The sequence below is a fragment of the Plasmodium yoelii genome (assembly GCF_900002385.2).
Source record: "Plasmodium yoelii strain 17X genome assembly, chromosome: 13".
Lineage (NCBI taxonomy): Eukaryota > Apicomplexa > Aconoidasida > Haemosporida > Plasmodiidae > Plasmodium > Plasmodium yoelii.
The window spans coordinates 172081-188428 of record NC_036185.2 but is presented as its reverse complement, the minus strand read 5'-3'; the positions used below and the strand labels follow the sequence as shown (position 1 = coordinate 188428).

The 16348-nt window shown below is 20.4% G+C and overlaps 5 protein-coding genes across 5 annotated transcripts; 4 read left to right on the top strand and 1 right to left on the bottom strand.

Moving 5' to 3' along the window:
* Positions 1 to 657: 657 nt before the first annotated feature.
* On the top strand, positions 658 to 1697 carry PY17X_1300357 (PIR protein; the record flags this gene model as incomplete). The annotated part of the gene is made up of 3 exons (XM_022957483.1): positions 658 to 672; positions 801 to 1523; positions 1611 to 1697. The coding sequence occupies 3 exons, from the start codon at positions 658 to 660 to the stop codon at positions 1695 to 1697; spliced, it is 825 nt and encodes a 274-aa protein (XP_022811107.1).
* A 2444-nt stretch (positions 1698 to 4141) lies between these two features.
* On the top strand, positions 4142 to 5165 carry PY17X_1300350 (PIR protein; the record flags this gene model as incomplete). The annotated part of the gene is made up of 3 exons (XM_022957488.1): positions 4142 to 4156; positions 4277 to 5011; positions 5100 to 5165. 3 exons carry the CDS (start codon positions 4142 to 4144, stop codon positions 5163 to 5165), a joined length of 816 nt encoding a protein of 271 aa, XP_022811108.1.
* Positions 5166 to 7711: 2546 nt separating this feature from the next.
* On the top strand, positions 7712 to 8777 carry PY17X_1300343 (PIR protein; the record flags this gene model as incomplete). Its single annotated transcript, XM_022957493.1, has 3 exons — positions 7712 to 7726; positions 7835 to 8602; positions 8691 to 8777. 3 exons carry the CDS (start codon positions 7712 to 7714, stop codon positions 8775 to 8777), a joined length of 870 nt encoding a protein of 289 aa, XP_022811109.1.
* Positions 8778 to 11046: 2269 nt separating this feature from the next.
* On the top strand, positions 11047 to 12188 carry PY17X_1300335 (PIR protein; the record flags this gene model as incomplete). The annotated part of the gene is made up of 3 exons (XM_022957500.1): positions 11047 to 11061; positions 11167 to 12012; positions 12102 to 12188. The coding sequence occupies 3 exons, from the start codon at positions 11047 to 11049 to the stop codon at positions 12186 to 12188; spliced, it is 948 nt and encodes a 315-aa protein (XP_022811110.1).
* A 955-nt stretch (positions 12189 to 13143) lies between these two features.
* On the bottom strand, positions 13144 to 14539 carry PY17X_1300329 (fam-a protein; the record flags this gene model as incomplete). The annotated part of the gene is made up of 6 exons (XM_022957509.1): positions 13144 to 13167; positions 13303 to 13536; positions 13615 to 13724; positions 13846 to 13915; positions 14004 to 14250; positions 14385 to 14539. 6 exons carry the CDS (start codon positions 14537 to 14539, stop codon positions 13144 to 13146), a joined length of 840 nt encoding a protein of 279 aa, XP_022811111.1.
* Positions 14540 to 16348: the final 1809 nt, after the last annotated feature.

Here is a 16348-nt window from a genome sequence, read left to right as displayed (position 1 = left end):
AGCACATTAAAATGAATTTTGAATTTATCTACATTCATTAAAAACAATATAAATTTATTTAATTTTCATAGAAAATGTAGCATGTAACTTAATTCGAAAATACTTTAATTTTAATAAAACAGTAGTATGCAGCATTCGAAACAAGATTAAATATTTAAAATATATTAGAAAATATTTATTTATATACTTTTAAAAAATATACTAATAATAGATTTATTAATTTTTACATATTTACATGTTCATGGGTATAAATATATTTATTAAAACATGAGAAACAAATTTGTATTTTTCTATATTGAGACATAAGGGAATGTATTTTAAACTCATTATAAAATTCCTTAAATTTTTATAATAAAATTAGAATGGATATTATTAATAATCATAAATTTAAGCATAATTTATGTTATACATATGACCAAAACAAATATCTCCAATTTAAGGCAATTTAGCTAATTTCAATAATATATATATAAACTTACTATAGTATTACTATTGTATTATTACTTTACATTAATTTTAAATTAATACTAAAAATAAAATATGGTTAACTACAGATAATTTTTATATAGAGAATCCAATTGTATGTCCCCTATTCTGATGCAATATATGAAATTATTATGATATACTTAATTTATAGTTTAAAAATAAATCTCCAATATGTTAACTAGTAGAGTGGTACATAAAATTTCTTGAATAAAAATATTTGTTATTACACATTTTTGATATTGTACTATCTATAAATTAATAATACGTTCATTTTAATAGACATTTTTATTTGATTTTTTAAAATTGTTTCTTAGTGTGAACAGTTTGATTCTTTGAGGGGGGATTTTTCCGATGAATGGGATGATTCTGGAAATTATATTTTTACAGGTGGAACCCTCAAGCAGCACTGCCCTGATAAATCATGTAACAATTATACCAATCTAGTTAACGGTGGGTGCTTATGGTTATTAGATAGATTTTATGGTGGTAAAACAGTTTTTTCGTATTATGCAAATAAAAATACTGATATTGCTGTATATATTATGATATGGTTAGGCTATAAATTAAATAAAATGTTAAAAACTCAATTTTCCAATATAAATGAATTTTACGATAAACATATGAAAACTATCTATGACTATAAACAAAATAGAGATGGTGTTGAAGGATATAGTAGTTATAACGATCTTATAAATAAAAAAGAATATTTGCTAACTATGAGTATTAAAGATATATCTAAATTTTATGATGTATTTAAATCATTATGTAAATTGTATACTGAATGTGATAACAGCGATTCAGATTACAATAGTTATTTAGAAAATACTCAAGAATTTGTTAACAAATATGAACAACTTAAGAAAGAATTGGATATTTCTGAAGGTAGTCCTTATTATCAACTATTTTCTATATTATCAAAGGATTATGATAATTTTAAAAATAAATGTTATTATTTTCCACCTCTTCTAACTTATTCACTAATTTCAATTGCACTTATATTTGTTGCAATACCAATTTTTTTGGGAATTTCTTATAAGGTAAATAATAAGGAATTAAAAAATATTACATTTAAATATATGCAAACGTTAACAAAAAAATCGTACGTTTTTAACATTTTATATTAGTATTCATTATTTGGATTTCGTAAACGATTTCAAAAACAAAAATTAAGAGTAAAAATAAAAAATATAATGAAGAAAATGATTCATTAATATATTATTCGAAGAGTAGTGATTATTCCATGAATATTAATAATGATTAATATATTTTAAGAAATTGTCTATTTCGAAGTAATTTTTGCATAATTTTTATATAGTTTTTATGTTGTGGAACCCATATTGGGGTTAGGGCTAAGTATTATATCTTTATTTAATTTTTTATAATTTGAACACTAATTAAATATATGTGCTATACCCGTATGTTTAATCTTGAGCTGAAGTTAAATATGTACTTCCAAAGGAGCATTGCCATTAATATGAAAAGGGCCACATCCCATTTTTTCATAAGTTATAATATATATAATTGAGTGTTCATGTCGATTTTATATGATTAAAATAAAATGTCTATGTTGCATATATCAATTCATATTATTCTATATCATAATTATTTATTATATAAAACTTGTTAATATGTGGTTATATTGAATTATGTATAACATAATAGGTTTCTTCATTTGATTAAAATTTTATTTAGTGAAACTTATAATTTGTACTACAATTAAATTAAATTATATTACGCCAATACAACTTTAATAATAACATTATATATGAAGTTGGGTATTATTATAAGATGATTAATTTGGAACAATTGTCTACATTATAATATATCTTCATATTAATATGTGTGTTTTTAAGATTAATTAAACATATTACCAATATATAATAGGTAGTCATAAAATATCGATTCATAAAATGTCGATCGAGGTTCAACAACACAACAATATCTATAAAATATATTTTATGCATCTACCATTTTTAATAATACATAAAGATTACATTATAGATATATGTATACTATCCTTTTAACTTTCGATTATATATAGTATAATTTTATGTTAAAGTTTTAAATTCAAATAATATAAATCGTTCTATATACATTAATTTATTTACTATAAAGGTATAATAATAGATTAATCGCTATTCATTTTTAAATTTTATATTTTCAGGTATAAATATATTACATTTAAAATCGTTAAAAGACAAAATATAAGTATATTAATAAAATTTAATGTTATATTTTGTTTTAACAAATGTAAATAATATGAAAGATAGAATATCGTTATTATTATACGCCTATATATAATATATAACAAAATACTCTACGAATGACTTATATTAAATATTATTTTATTGTGGAAACTTCATATAATTAAATATTAATTTTATCGAAAAGACACATAATAATACATTATAAAGGTATCAATGCTATATATATGTTAAAGATTCAATTTGGGATATGTGGTTTATTATTATAAAAATATGAATCAATGGTGAAATGGTTAAAGACTCAATTCATGTTAAATGGTATTTTATTATTCACATTAGTATTTAGTGAATAATCATTTTATAATCCAAAACAACATTACTGTATAATAGAATTAATAAAATATAGAATTTTTAATAAATTATTTGAATGATATACATTAACTATAACAGTAGAATATATAAGATAAAATTATGTATAATATTTAGCGAATATTTATATAAATATATATATTAAAGAGCTAATATATCTTATCTCTCTCCTATTAAAGGGTAAAATAATGACACAATCAAACATAGTTTTCTATTATACTTTAAAATTTATATAATAGTTATTTATATGTTAATATTTAATATCTACTAAGTATATTTTAAAAACAATATGAACTTAAAGACTTATTTAAGCTTATAAATAGATTAATAAATACAGGTTCAGTGCTAATTGTTTTAAACCGTGAAAATTATGCGTAAAATATATTATAAAATTACACAATAAGGCATACTTACAAATTGAAGTATATGGGAATAAAAATAAAGTTATTTAACACATTAAAATGATTTTTAATTTATCTACATTCATTAAAAACAATATAAATTTATGTAATTTGCATAGAAAATGGAACAATACAACTTTGTAAATACTATAATTTTAATAAAACATGGTATATAGTATTAGAAACAAGTGTATAAGTATTTAGTCTATCTTATTAAATAATTATTTATATACTTTAAGGATTGTAATAATAATAACTTTCTTAAATTTATATATTTATGCATTATTTAAGTTTTAGGACGTCATTTATGTTCTATATTAAAGTATATGTATATATTTTTTAAATTCATTATAAAAGTATATTAATTTTTATAATAATGTTATACCAAATGTTATTAAGAATAGTATTTTTTGTATAAAATGAATCATATATACATATGGCAAAGTGTGTAAGCAACCCTCTATTTAAAATAGTTTAGCTAAATGTCATAAAATAAGTATAATATAATTTTAGTAATACTAATGTATTATTATTTTATATGAAGTTAAAATTAAGAATAATATGTCTAACGAAAGATAACTGCTATGTAAAGAGCTTAAATAAATACAACAAATATTTATGCATTATATATAAATAACATCACCCCGCATAATCTCCAAATTATAACAGAATTTCATTATAATGTTTAATGAAGTGGTATATATCCTTTTTCTTATATTATTCGTATGTTGCATTCCTATAAATTATATTAATTTTAATTTTAGTAATATTTATATTAATACATTCTTTTGTTTAATTCGCAAAATATATTCGTAGTGCAAATCAATTAATTTGGTCGATAAATCTTTTGATGATGATCTGAACAACTTGGGAGGAGATGTTTCTTGGAATATGTTAAATACGTATTGCAATGGTAGTAACTGTAGTAATTATGAAGAAAAGATTATCTCTGGTTTTATAATATTACTAAATACGCTTGATGGTGAACATTTAGAAAGTGATAAAATTGTTGAATACGCTATTTTATGGTTAAGTTATAAACTAAATCAAAAAAAAGAAAACAGAACCACCAAATTATACGATTTTTATAATAATAATATAAAAACAAATAGTTTTTATAATGAGCATATAGGTACTGATAGTAATCGTGAGATTAAAAAAGATGTTGTATGTAATAAAATAAAATCGATTAATATCGATATTAAAGATATATCTAATTTTTATGATGCATTTAAATCATTATGTAACATGTATAGTGAAATTGGTGCAGAAGACTACGAATGCATGCCATGTTTAGAAAATGCTGGAGAATTGTTTGAAAAATATGAAAAACTTAAAAATGCTTTATATATTAATAAAGGAAGTTCTTATTTACAACTATTGTCTAGTTTATCAAATGATTATAAAAATTTTGAAAATATATATAGTGCTGCATGTATTAATTCCTCATCACTTGTAGCTTGTCCACGAAGTTCAGTAACAAAAAATATACTAATTACAATTGCAATTATATTTGTTGCAGCATCAATTTTATTGGGAGTTTCTTATAAGGTAAATAATAAGGAATTAAAAAATATTTGCATTAAATATATGCAAACGTTAACAAATAAATCATACGTTTCTTAACATTTTATATTAGTATTCGTTATTTGGTTTTCGGAAACGATCTCAAAAACAACATTTAAGAGAAATGCTAAAAAAATAAAGAAGAAACTGATCATTAATATATGATTCGAAGATTAATAATGATTAATATATGTTAAGAAGCTGTCTATTGGGAAATAAATAATTTTTGCATAATTTTTATATAGTTTTATGTTGTGGAACCCATATTCGGGTTAGGGATAAATATTACATTGCATTTAACTTTTTATAACTTAAACACTAATTTAATATATGTATCATCCTGTATGTTTAATCACAAAGTGAAGTTCAAAATATGTACCCCCCAAATGGGTACTTCTATTAATATGAAAAGGGCTACATCGTATTTTTTCATAAGTTATAATATATATAATTGAGTGCTTATGCCGATTTAATATGATTAAAATAAAATTTCTATATTACATATATTAATTCATATTATGATATATCATAATTGCCTATTATATAAGTATTGATAACCCAGAGCTATATTGAATTATGAATGTCATAATATGTTTCTTTATTTTATGAAAATTTTATTTAGTAAAACTTATTATTTGTATCATATTTATTTTAATTTAAATCATGTTATCCAACTGAACAGTAATAGATAATCATAAAATATAAATGCATGGAATATCGACCGAGAATCGACAATATAACATTGTCTATAAAATATTATTACGCTTGACCATTTTTTAAGTTTTAATTGTAGTTACTATTCTCTTGTATTTTACATTTGTATTAATAGAAGTTTATTTATACGCTTCAATTTATCATAAAGGTATAACATTATATTAATCACTATTAATTTGTAAACTTTATAGTTTTGAGGTATAAATAATTATATTTTAAAATAGTTAAAAAATAAAATGTAAGTATATAATAAAATTTAATGTTATAGTTTGTTATACTTATAAACAACTTGGTATATAAAATTAACGTTATTGTTATAATATATATAATATTGTATAAATGACTAAAACTGAAATATGTTAAATTTGTGAAACATATACAATTACATATTAATGCAAAGTATAATGGTATGTAATAATTAATTTAATTTGAATTAATAATATTTTTATTAGGTTATTACATAAAATTCACAAATATATTGTTATTGCTAAATAATATGTTCTAAATACTATAATTTAAAACAATGAAACAAAAAAATTATTAATTGATATAAAGTATTTTGATTAAGCGCATTAATTATTCCGTTGTACTATACAGTGATATAGCAGTAATAAAAATAGTAATAACAATAGATAAAGTATTAAATACGAAAAATAATTAAATTAATTTGATTCGAATACGTTGATATATATTATTAAACTTGTAATAAGATTAAAATTATATGCACAAAACATCAAATGAAATATTATAACACTTATTTAAGTAGATTTAATGCTATAATATTAGAATTAACACTACCAAGAAAATTAATACTAATAATTTTATAGTTTTTCATCATAGAACGAAATATTGTTTATTATAAAATATAAAAGCAAACTATATATTTAGAAAATAATTCTGAGGCATTTTTAATGTATACACGAATTGAAATCTTTAATATTAAAGGAATACAATACATAATTAGCTATATAGAATAGGTAAATTTTATATGGCTATATCCTTGTCTTAAAAAAGTATAATTCCCTTATCTCTCCTATCTAAAATGTAAATATAACAATTCAATTACGCATAGTTTTCTATTATATTTTAAACTTGCATCAATAGTTATTTATGTGTTAATATTTACTAAGTAACATTTTAAAAACAATATGCATTAACAGTCTTATTTAAGCATATAAATACGGTTACAGTGTTAATTGTCGTTTTAAACCGTGAGAAAGATGTGCAAAATATATTATAAAATTATCTAATAAGGTATATTTCTAAATTTAATTATATAAGAATAAAAATAAAGTTATTGGACTCGTTAACGTAGATTGTAAAGTTATCTATATTAAATAAAATAATATTAAAATTATGTATATGCAATTAAAAAAGGGAACAATACGACTTATTTTATAAATGTTATAATTTTAGAAAAAACTGTATTATATATTATAAGAAACAAGTATATAAATATTTAATACATTTTAAAAAATTACTAGTTACATACTTTTAAGGATTATAGTAATAATATAATTTTTATTTTTTTAGATTTATACAGCATTTAATTTTTTGAAGGATAATCATTAAAACATAAAATATAAATATATACCTTTTATATATTCAAACATCTTTAAATTATTTATAAAGGTATATCCATTTTTATAATAAAGTTATACCATATTTTATTAATAATAATAATTTTTTGTATAAAATGCATCATATCTATATTTAACCAAAACTGTATTAAGCATCCCTCTATTTAAGGTAATTTAAATAATTGTCACAAAAAGAAATAAAACGTTCCTTTAGTAATAATATTATTTTATTATTCTATATTAATTTAATTATTGAAAAACTTATAATATATTTAACTACAGACAGTTTTTATATATAGGACTAAAGTATTTGCGTCACATATTGGGGACAGTGTATATAAAACAGAATGAGTTTATTCAATTTACAAATCAAAAATAAAATTCTATCACAATGAATAAGCAAGTGGTATATGCATTTTTGATATTGTATTATATTTAAATATCATTAAACTTTATTTTAATAAAATGTTCAATAATATACATTTCTAATAAATGTTTTTAAATTTTTTCCTAGTGTGAAAAGTTCGATAATTTATGGTATAAATTTCCTGATAAATTGACCAGTGATAATAAGTATGATTTTAAAAAAGAAAATTTCTTAGATAGTTATTGTTTTAAAGATCAATGTAGTAGTGATTTCGGAAAAATTAATGCTGGATTTTATTATTTGCTTAATCAATTCTGTGGGGTTTCTGGTTTGTTTAAATCTTGTGAAACAAGTAACATCAATGTTGTTGAATACATTATGATATGGTTATGTTATATGTTAAACCTAAAGAGTACTGAAGATGACAACATCACCAATCTAAATAGTTTTTATAAAATAAATATAGAAAATCACGAAAAGTATAATAGTTTCATTAAGCTTATAAATAAAAAAAAAGAATTGATGAAAATTTCTAAAGATAAAGTGTCTAAACTTTATAATTTATTTAAAATTTTATGTGAAATGTATACTAAAGTTGATGAAGACAATAAAAATTGCAATAACTATTTGAAAGATGATAATAAATTTTTTGTTGAATATCAAAAACTCCTTAATGATAGTGATACTGGTAATGGAAATAGTTCCTATAATCAACTATTGTCTACTTTATCAACTGATTATGATAAATTAAAAAATGAATGTAAACAGATTTTGTCCTCTCAACCGAAAGAAACAGAACAAATTATTGTACAAAGTTCTGTAGATACATCATCAAGTTCGTCGATAGGAAACAAATTAATTTCAGTTTTATCGATATTTGGTGCAATAGGATTTCTTTTGGGAATTTCTTATAAGGTATATAATAAAGAATTTAAAAATTATTTTCATTAAATATATGCAAACGTTAACAAACAAAACATACTTTATTAAAATTTTATATTAGTATTCATTATTTGGATTTCGGAAGCGATTTAAAAAACAACAAATAAAAGAAAAAATAAAAAATATAAAGAAGAAAATGAATCAATAATATATGATTAGAAGATTAATAATGATTAATATATTTAAGAAACTGTCTATTGGGAAATAATTTTTGCATAATTTTTATATAGTTTTTATGTTAGGGGGCAAAGTTGTGTTTGTGAAACCCATATTCGGGTTAGGGCTAAGTATTACATTGCATTTAATTTTTTATAATTTTAATACTAATTTAATATATGTATCATCACGTATATTTAATCAGAAGATGAAGTTAAAAAGTTAAAATATACAACCAAAAGGGGAATAATCTAACATGAAAGGGATCAATACCAAATTTCCCATAAAGTATAATATATACAATTGAGTGTTCATCACGATTTAATATGATTAAAATTAAATGTCTATATTGTATATATTAATATAGATATTGATTATATATGAATTTATATTATGCTTTATCACAATTTCCTATTATATAAGCCTTGATAACCCAAAGCTATATGGAATTATGCATATCATAATATGTTTCTTTATTTGATAAAAAATTTATTTAGCAAAAATTATGATTTGTATCATATTTATTTTTATTTAAATCGTGTTATCCAACTGAAATGTAATAATAGATATTCATAAAATATCGATCGAGAATCGACACTACAACGTTATCTATAAAAGGAATTTTATGCATCTAAGATTTTTAATAATCAATAAAAATATGTATATTAATAAAAAATTAAATTATAGATATATGTATACTATCCTTTAAAATAACAATTATATATAGTATCATTTTATATTAATATTTTAAATTCAAATAATAGGGGTACTTATATATACATTAATTTGTTTACTATAAAGGTATACTATTAGATTAATCACTATTAATTTTGAACTTTATAGTTTTGAGGTATAAATAAATTATATTTTAAAATAGTTAAAAAATAAAACATAAGTATATTAATAATTTTTTTATCATATTTTATTCTAATAATTATAAATAATATGATAGATAGAATAACGTTAATGTTATATATCTATACATATAAACTGGTAAAATATTATTCAATAACTAATACTGAAATATTGTTATATTGTGAAACCTTCATATAATTAAATGTTAATATTATCGAAAAGACATAATAATACATCATATATTTGTTAATGATCCAATTTGGAATTTGTAGTTTTACATTATAAAAATATGAATCAATGATGAAAGGATTAAAGAGTCAATTCATGTTAAATGTCATTTTATTATTCCATATTAACGCATATTATATTGTCGTTGTTTTACCATAGAATTCATAAAATATTGAATTTTTAATAAATTATTTGAACGATATACATTAACTATAACAGTAGAATATATAAGATAAAATTATGTATAATATTTAGCGAAATATATATATTAAAAGCTAATATATCTTATCTCTCTCCTATTAAAGTGCAATATAAGAACCTAATTAAACATAGTTTTATATTATACTTTAAAATATCATCAGTAGGTATATATGTTTAATATTTACTAAGCATTATTTTAAAAATAATATGCATTCAAAGACTTATTTAAGCTTATAAATATGGGTTCAGTGCTAATTGGTGTTTTAAAGAATGGAAAGGATGACAAAATATATTATAAAATTACCCAATAAAGTATATTTCTAAAACGGAATGTGTAAGAATAAAAATAAAGTTATTGAAAATGTTAACTATAATTGGAATGGATATATATTAAATAAAAACAATATAAATTTAAGTATATGCAATTAAAAAAGGGAAAAATGCAATTTATTTTGAAAATAATATAATTTTAGAAAGAGCTGTATTATATATTATAAGAAACAAGTATATAAAAATTTAATATATTTAAAAAAATTACTATTTATATACTTTAAGGATTATAGTAATAATGGGTTTCTTAATTGTTTCGATTTTTGCAGTATATTAAAACAAAAGATATGACGTTGGTTATTTTCCATATTAAAGGATGTGTATAAGAGATGTATTTTTAATTCGTTACATTGTTGCTTTAATTTTTATAATAATGCTCATATGAGTGTTATTAAGGATAACAATTAATGTAAAATTGTATCTATACACATAGTAAAACATGTATTAAACATCCTCAAAACACAATAAGTTATCTAACTACCGTAAAGTTATTATATTGTTCCATATTATCTTTAAATTAATATTAAAAATGATAATAAAATGTTTAACCATAGACAATTTTATGCTATGTTCAATTATTTTATCATTTATTAAGCATAAAATATGATGTTACATAATATACATATTATAAACAAAATAAAATTGCAATGGATAAAACCCTGGTATCTGCATTTTTTAATAAAATTTGCTTGTATTTGTCGATATTATATAATCTATAAATTTCATTAACATATATTTTTATTATACTTTTTTAAATGTTTTCTTAGTGTGAACAGTTTGATACATTGAGAAGCTCTTTTCCCGATGACTTAGACAAGTCTACAAATTTAAATTTTAAAAACTTAGGGAATTTTATGAATTATTGCTTTAATGGAGAATCAAAGGAAACAGAATGTAAGACTTATCTTGATAATATAAATGCTGGTTGTTTATGGTTGCTTGATCAATTGTTTGTGAAAAAAAAAAAAAAAAATATCAATACTTTTCAATACATTATCATATGGTTAAGTTATAAACTAAATCAAAAGAAGTATGACGGAATCAAGGATCTAAATGATTTTTACAATAAATATATAGAAAATAATACGCATTATACTAGTTGTAATAATGATAGTGAAGATTGTAGTAAGCAATTACAAGATAATACGGGATATCCAAATTATAAGGAAATCATAAATGGAAGAAAGAGATTGTTGAGTACTAATATTGAAAAGATGTCTAAAATTTATGATGCATTTAAACCATTATGTAAAATGTATACTGGACTTAATGCAAACGAAAAAACAAATAAGAATTATTTAGATTGTGCTAGTAAATTTGTTGAAAAATATAATGAACTTAATGTTTCTGATATTGATAATGATAGTCCTTATCATCAAGTATTGTCTACATTATTAAATGATTATAATAATTTTAAAAGTTATTGTGATACTAATGGCGTTGATTGTAATGATATTCCATCCCTCGTCCCGACAGAAAGAGAAGGGAATGATATGCAAAGTTCTGAAGAAATTTGTTATGTTACACCACCAAGTTTGTCGATAGTAAAAAAATTAATTCTAGCTTTATTAATATTCAGTACAATATCAATCTTTTTGGGAATTTTTTTTAAGGTAAATAATAAGAAATTTAAAAATTATTTTCATTAAATATATGCAAACGTTAACAAAAAAATCGTACACTTCTTAACATTTTATATTAGTGTTCGTTATTTGTATTACGGAAAAGAGCTCAAAAAGAATATTTAAGAGAAAAACTAAAAAATATAAAGAAGAGAATGAATCATTAATATATTATTCGAAGAGTATTAACTATTTCAGGAATAGTAACAATGATTGATATATTTAAGAAACTGCCTATTTGTAAGTAATTTTTGACCATAATTTTGGGGTTTATAAGAATAATTGAATAATATAACCAATTAAATATAAAGTTATATATTTATATTTATTACATTTTTGTATGGCTTTGCATCATTTTTATATAGTTTTTATGTTGTGAATTAGGGTTAAGTATTATATTGTATTTAATTTGAATAATTTTATAATATTTATTAGTTTAAGGAATTGTTTTAAAGGTTTAGGATTATATTGAATTATATATATCATAAAATGGTCATGTTATGAATATTTTTATTTAACGAAACTGCTTATTTTCATTCTACATTTATGTTATATTTTATTTTTTCTATGAATGTATATGAATTTTTTTTAAAGGAAAGAATGTTTTAGTTGGTTTATTATAATGTTCACATATGTGTGTATAAAAAATTATTACATCAACGTAACATTTATATTGAACCATTCTGTTCATCTTATTAATTTCATTACTATAAATAATATTAAAATCAAATATCACTTACAAATAAAAAATCGTTTAAATATATGGGATACCCCCCCAAATTTTAGCCTATAGATGATGTCCATGTTTGTAAACAAAAAAGGGTGATAATTATTAAATGAAATATCTTCATATGTTATAACAGTTTTATTTGTATTATTCAAAAAATTAATACATATAGATGCATTATAATATTAAAAGACATAAACAAATAACAGACAAGAACAAAACAATCATAAAGGATAAAAACATTTTATGATGGTAATTTAAATAAATACCATTCATGGAAATAAACATTTTTATTAACACAAATTCTCTAATATATGGTACTGAAAATATATTTAAATATATGTTTATTTATGAGGGGGAAAACAATCTAAAGGTTTTCCAATAATATTTTTTTGTTAAATGGAACCATGTTCATCATTCTAAGAAAAAAAAGATAAATGAATGATTATATAAAATGTTTATATTTTTTGCAAATTATAAATATGTACACTTATTTAAAACCATATTTTTTAACAATTGTTGAAATAAATTATTAAAATCTGTATACCGTTTACAGAGTTGACATAGGTGATTTCAATATATTTGTTTTTTTTTTCAACAATGTATCCATTTAAGTTAACAAACATTTTTATTAATTTTCCATTTCTAATATCATCTTCAGAATCAATTTCAGCTTGGAATAAATTTGCATTTTCTATTATTTTGTTTTCAAAATATTTTTTATTTTTACGGTTGTGATCAATTATATTTGTTGAAGCCATGGCAATCATAGTTTTGTTTTCTGATGTCTACAAAATTAATAAAAGTGTATTTGAATAATATGAGAATTACGATTTATAACGAAATAGAAAGAACCTTTTGCTTACTTTAAATTTTGCAGCTAAAGCATAAAAATATTTCTCACGAGACCACGGCCATTTTTTGCAACGTTGCTGTATCATTACTAAATTTCGACTGTACACACGGACAAATTTTCCTAAAAAACATATTATAAAATTGGATATATATAATTAAAATATGATGATTTTGAAGATGTTAGAAAGAATAAATAGTAAAAATAATATGTTAAATTGAATAATTATTTATGTTTTGTATACTTTTAACCGAGCCTGTATACAAAAAATTGCTACTGTCGGGATTCCAAAACCTGTTTATTAATCCATTATACTAATGGAAGTAAAGAGAAATAAATATTATAATAATTTTTTAATTTGAATTTGGTTTATAACTTTTAATGGTGTTCGTTAATTGATACCATATTCGGATCATCAACTATATATTCAATTTTTTTAACATTTGTATGACCTCGATGTTTTTTTTTATAAAAAAACATATAGTAAACAGAATTTCTACCATATAATACATAATCATCTTTACTTGTAGCATGATGTTCTAAATGTGTTAAAGCTTCTGTCATAAATCTGCACGCGTTTATAGTTTCTTCGGGATCGGTATATAATAGGTGCTTGTTTTTTTGATATATTTCTTCTGTGTTATCTTTGCTAAAAATGAACATATTTTTAATGTGTACAAAAATAAAGTTATTGTATTTATAACATTGTTGCAAAGACATACATTTAATATTTTCATAATGAAATATATAATATATGTTATATATATTGTTGTATTTTCTTACGCAGGATATGATTTTTTTGATTTGAATATTGTAAATTTTTTTGATTTGGGTTTTGTATATGTTTTTGGAGAAAGCTCCGTTGCAAGGGTTTTATTATTCACACATAGGGAGATGGTTAAAAGAAAAAAAAAAAAATTAATATAAAACGTACTCATTTTTGAAGTTTACAAACAAAATATATATTAGTATTTTTTTAATTAAAAATTAACAACTCGTAAATCTGTACAAGTATAATTAAAATCGAAGCTAATCATTTTTTCCAATAAAGTGTAAAAAACAAATATTTATTTTAAAAAATACAAATTATTATTTAAACAACAGATTTGGATACTTTTATCAGATTGATAAGTTGAATATATTTTTTATTTAAATAATTCAACCACAAAGCAACATTAATAATAGAATCTTTCATAAATAATGAATATCAAAAATGTAATGATCCACAATATCATAATATCTAAAAATAAATAACTTTATTTATATAAGTGATATTTTTAATATATAGCATTATTAATACACAAATTTTATATTTTTATAATTGATCAAACTCAATTTAAAATTTATAGAACAGTTCATTACGTATGGAAATATATATACTTACATTAATAAATAAAAGATCATAGTACTATAAATATTATATTAAACAATTAATTTAATATGATAAATGCAGTTAATTCTAATATTACTAATACTATTATAATAACAACATTTTTCACCTCTTCATAATAGTAGTATGATATAATTTATATTATGAGAATCAAACAATCTGTGATTTTTTTTATCACTTTTAATACAAATTTTACTAAACATTTTTCTAGCAAGATTGTTAATTTTATAAAAATTATTTATTGGTAGTAATATTGATGGCTATATTTTTTGTAAATGAATACAAATTATAATTTTCCTTTTAATAACAAAACATAGTATTATAAAGTTAAAAAAGATATAAATAAAATATTAATTAAAATAATGAAACATAAAGTTGTAAAATCAAGAAATATATAATGTAATTAATTTGTTTTTTAATTATAATATTCTTAATGTGTGAGTGTTCATTTTTTATGGGTCAAGGTTATGTTTATGATTGATGGTTGATTGTTTATGGTTCTGGGATATTGTAATTACATTTTTTATAATTAAATATATTTATGACTAAATTTGTATAATTAAATATATTTATGATTAAATTTTTATAATTAAATATATTTATGATTGTGTATGTTTAATCTGGAGATGATGTGTAAATATAGAAGGAAAAAAGGGATAGTGTGATTAATATGAAATATGTGATAATATATTTTTGATAAAGTATAATATATAGATTTAAAATGATTAAAATTATTAAAATAGTATATTAGATATATAAATATTGGTTATATATGAAGTGATATTATGGTATATGATAATTGTCTATTATATGAAACTTGTTAATCAGGGGCTATATTGAATTATCCACATTATAATATACAGTGCATTTCTTTGTTTGGTGAACAGATTTATTTAGTAAAAGTTATAATTTTGAATATTCCCGTGCATTATATGAGCATATTGTTAGTGTTAATTAATGACATTATGGATATATAATATATAGTGATAAAATATAGGTTGATATATATCGGTAATATAACGTTGTCTATAGATATTAGTATGCTTCTAACATTTTTGAAGTTTTAATTGTAGTTACTATTCTCTTCTTGTATTAATAGAAGTTTATTTGTACGCTTTAATTTATTTTCATAAAGGTATAATAGTAGATTAATCACTATTAATTTGTAAGTTTTAATGATATGGTGTATATATAAATTGGAAATATATTATAAATGGTAAATTGAAAAAATATAAGTATATTAATAAAATTTAATGTTATAGTTCTAGTAATTATAAATAATATGATAGACAAAATGCGTTATTATTATATGCTTATACATATAAACTAATATTGAAATGTTATTTCATTGTGAAAC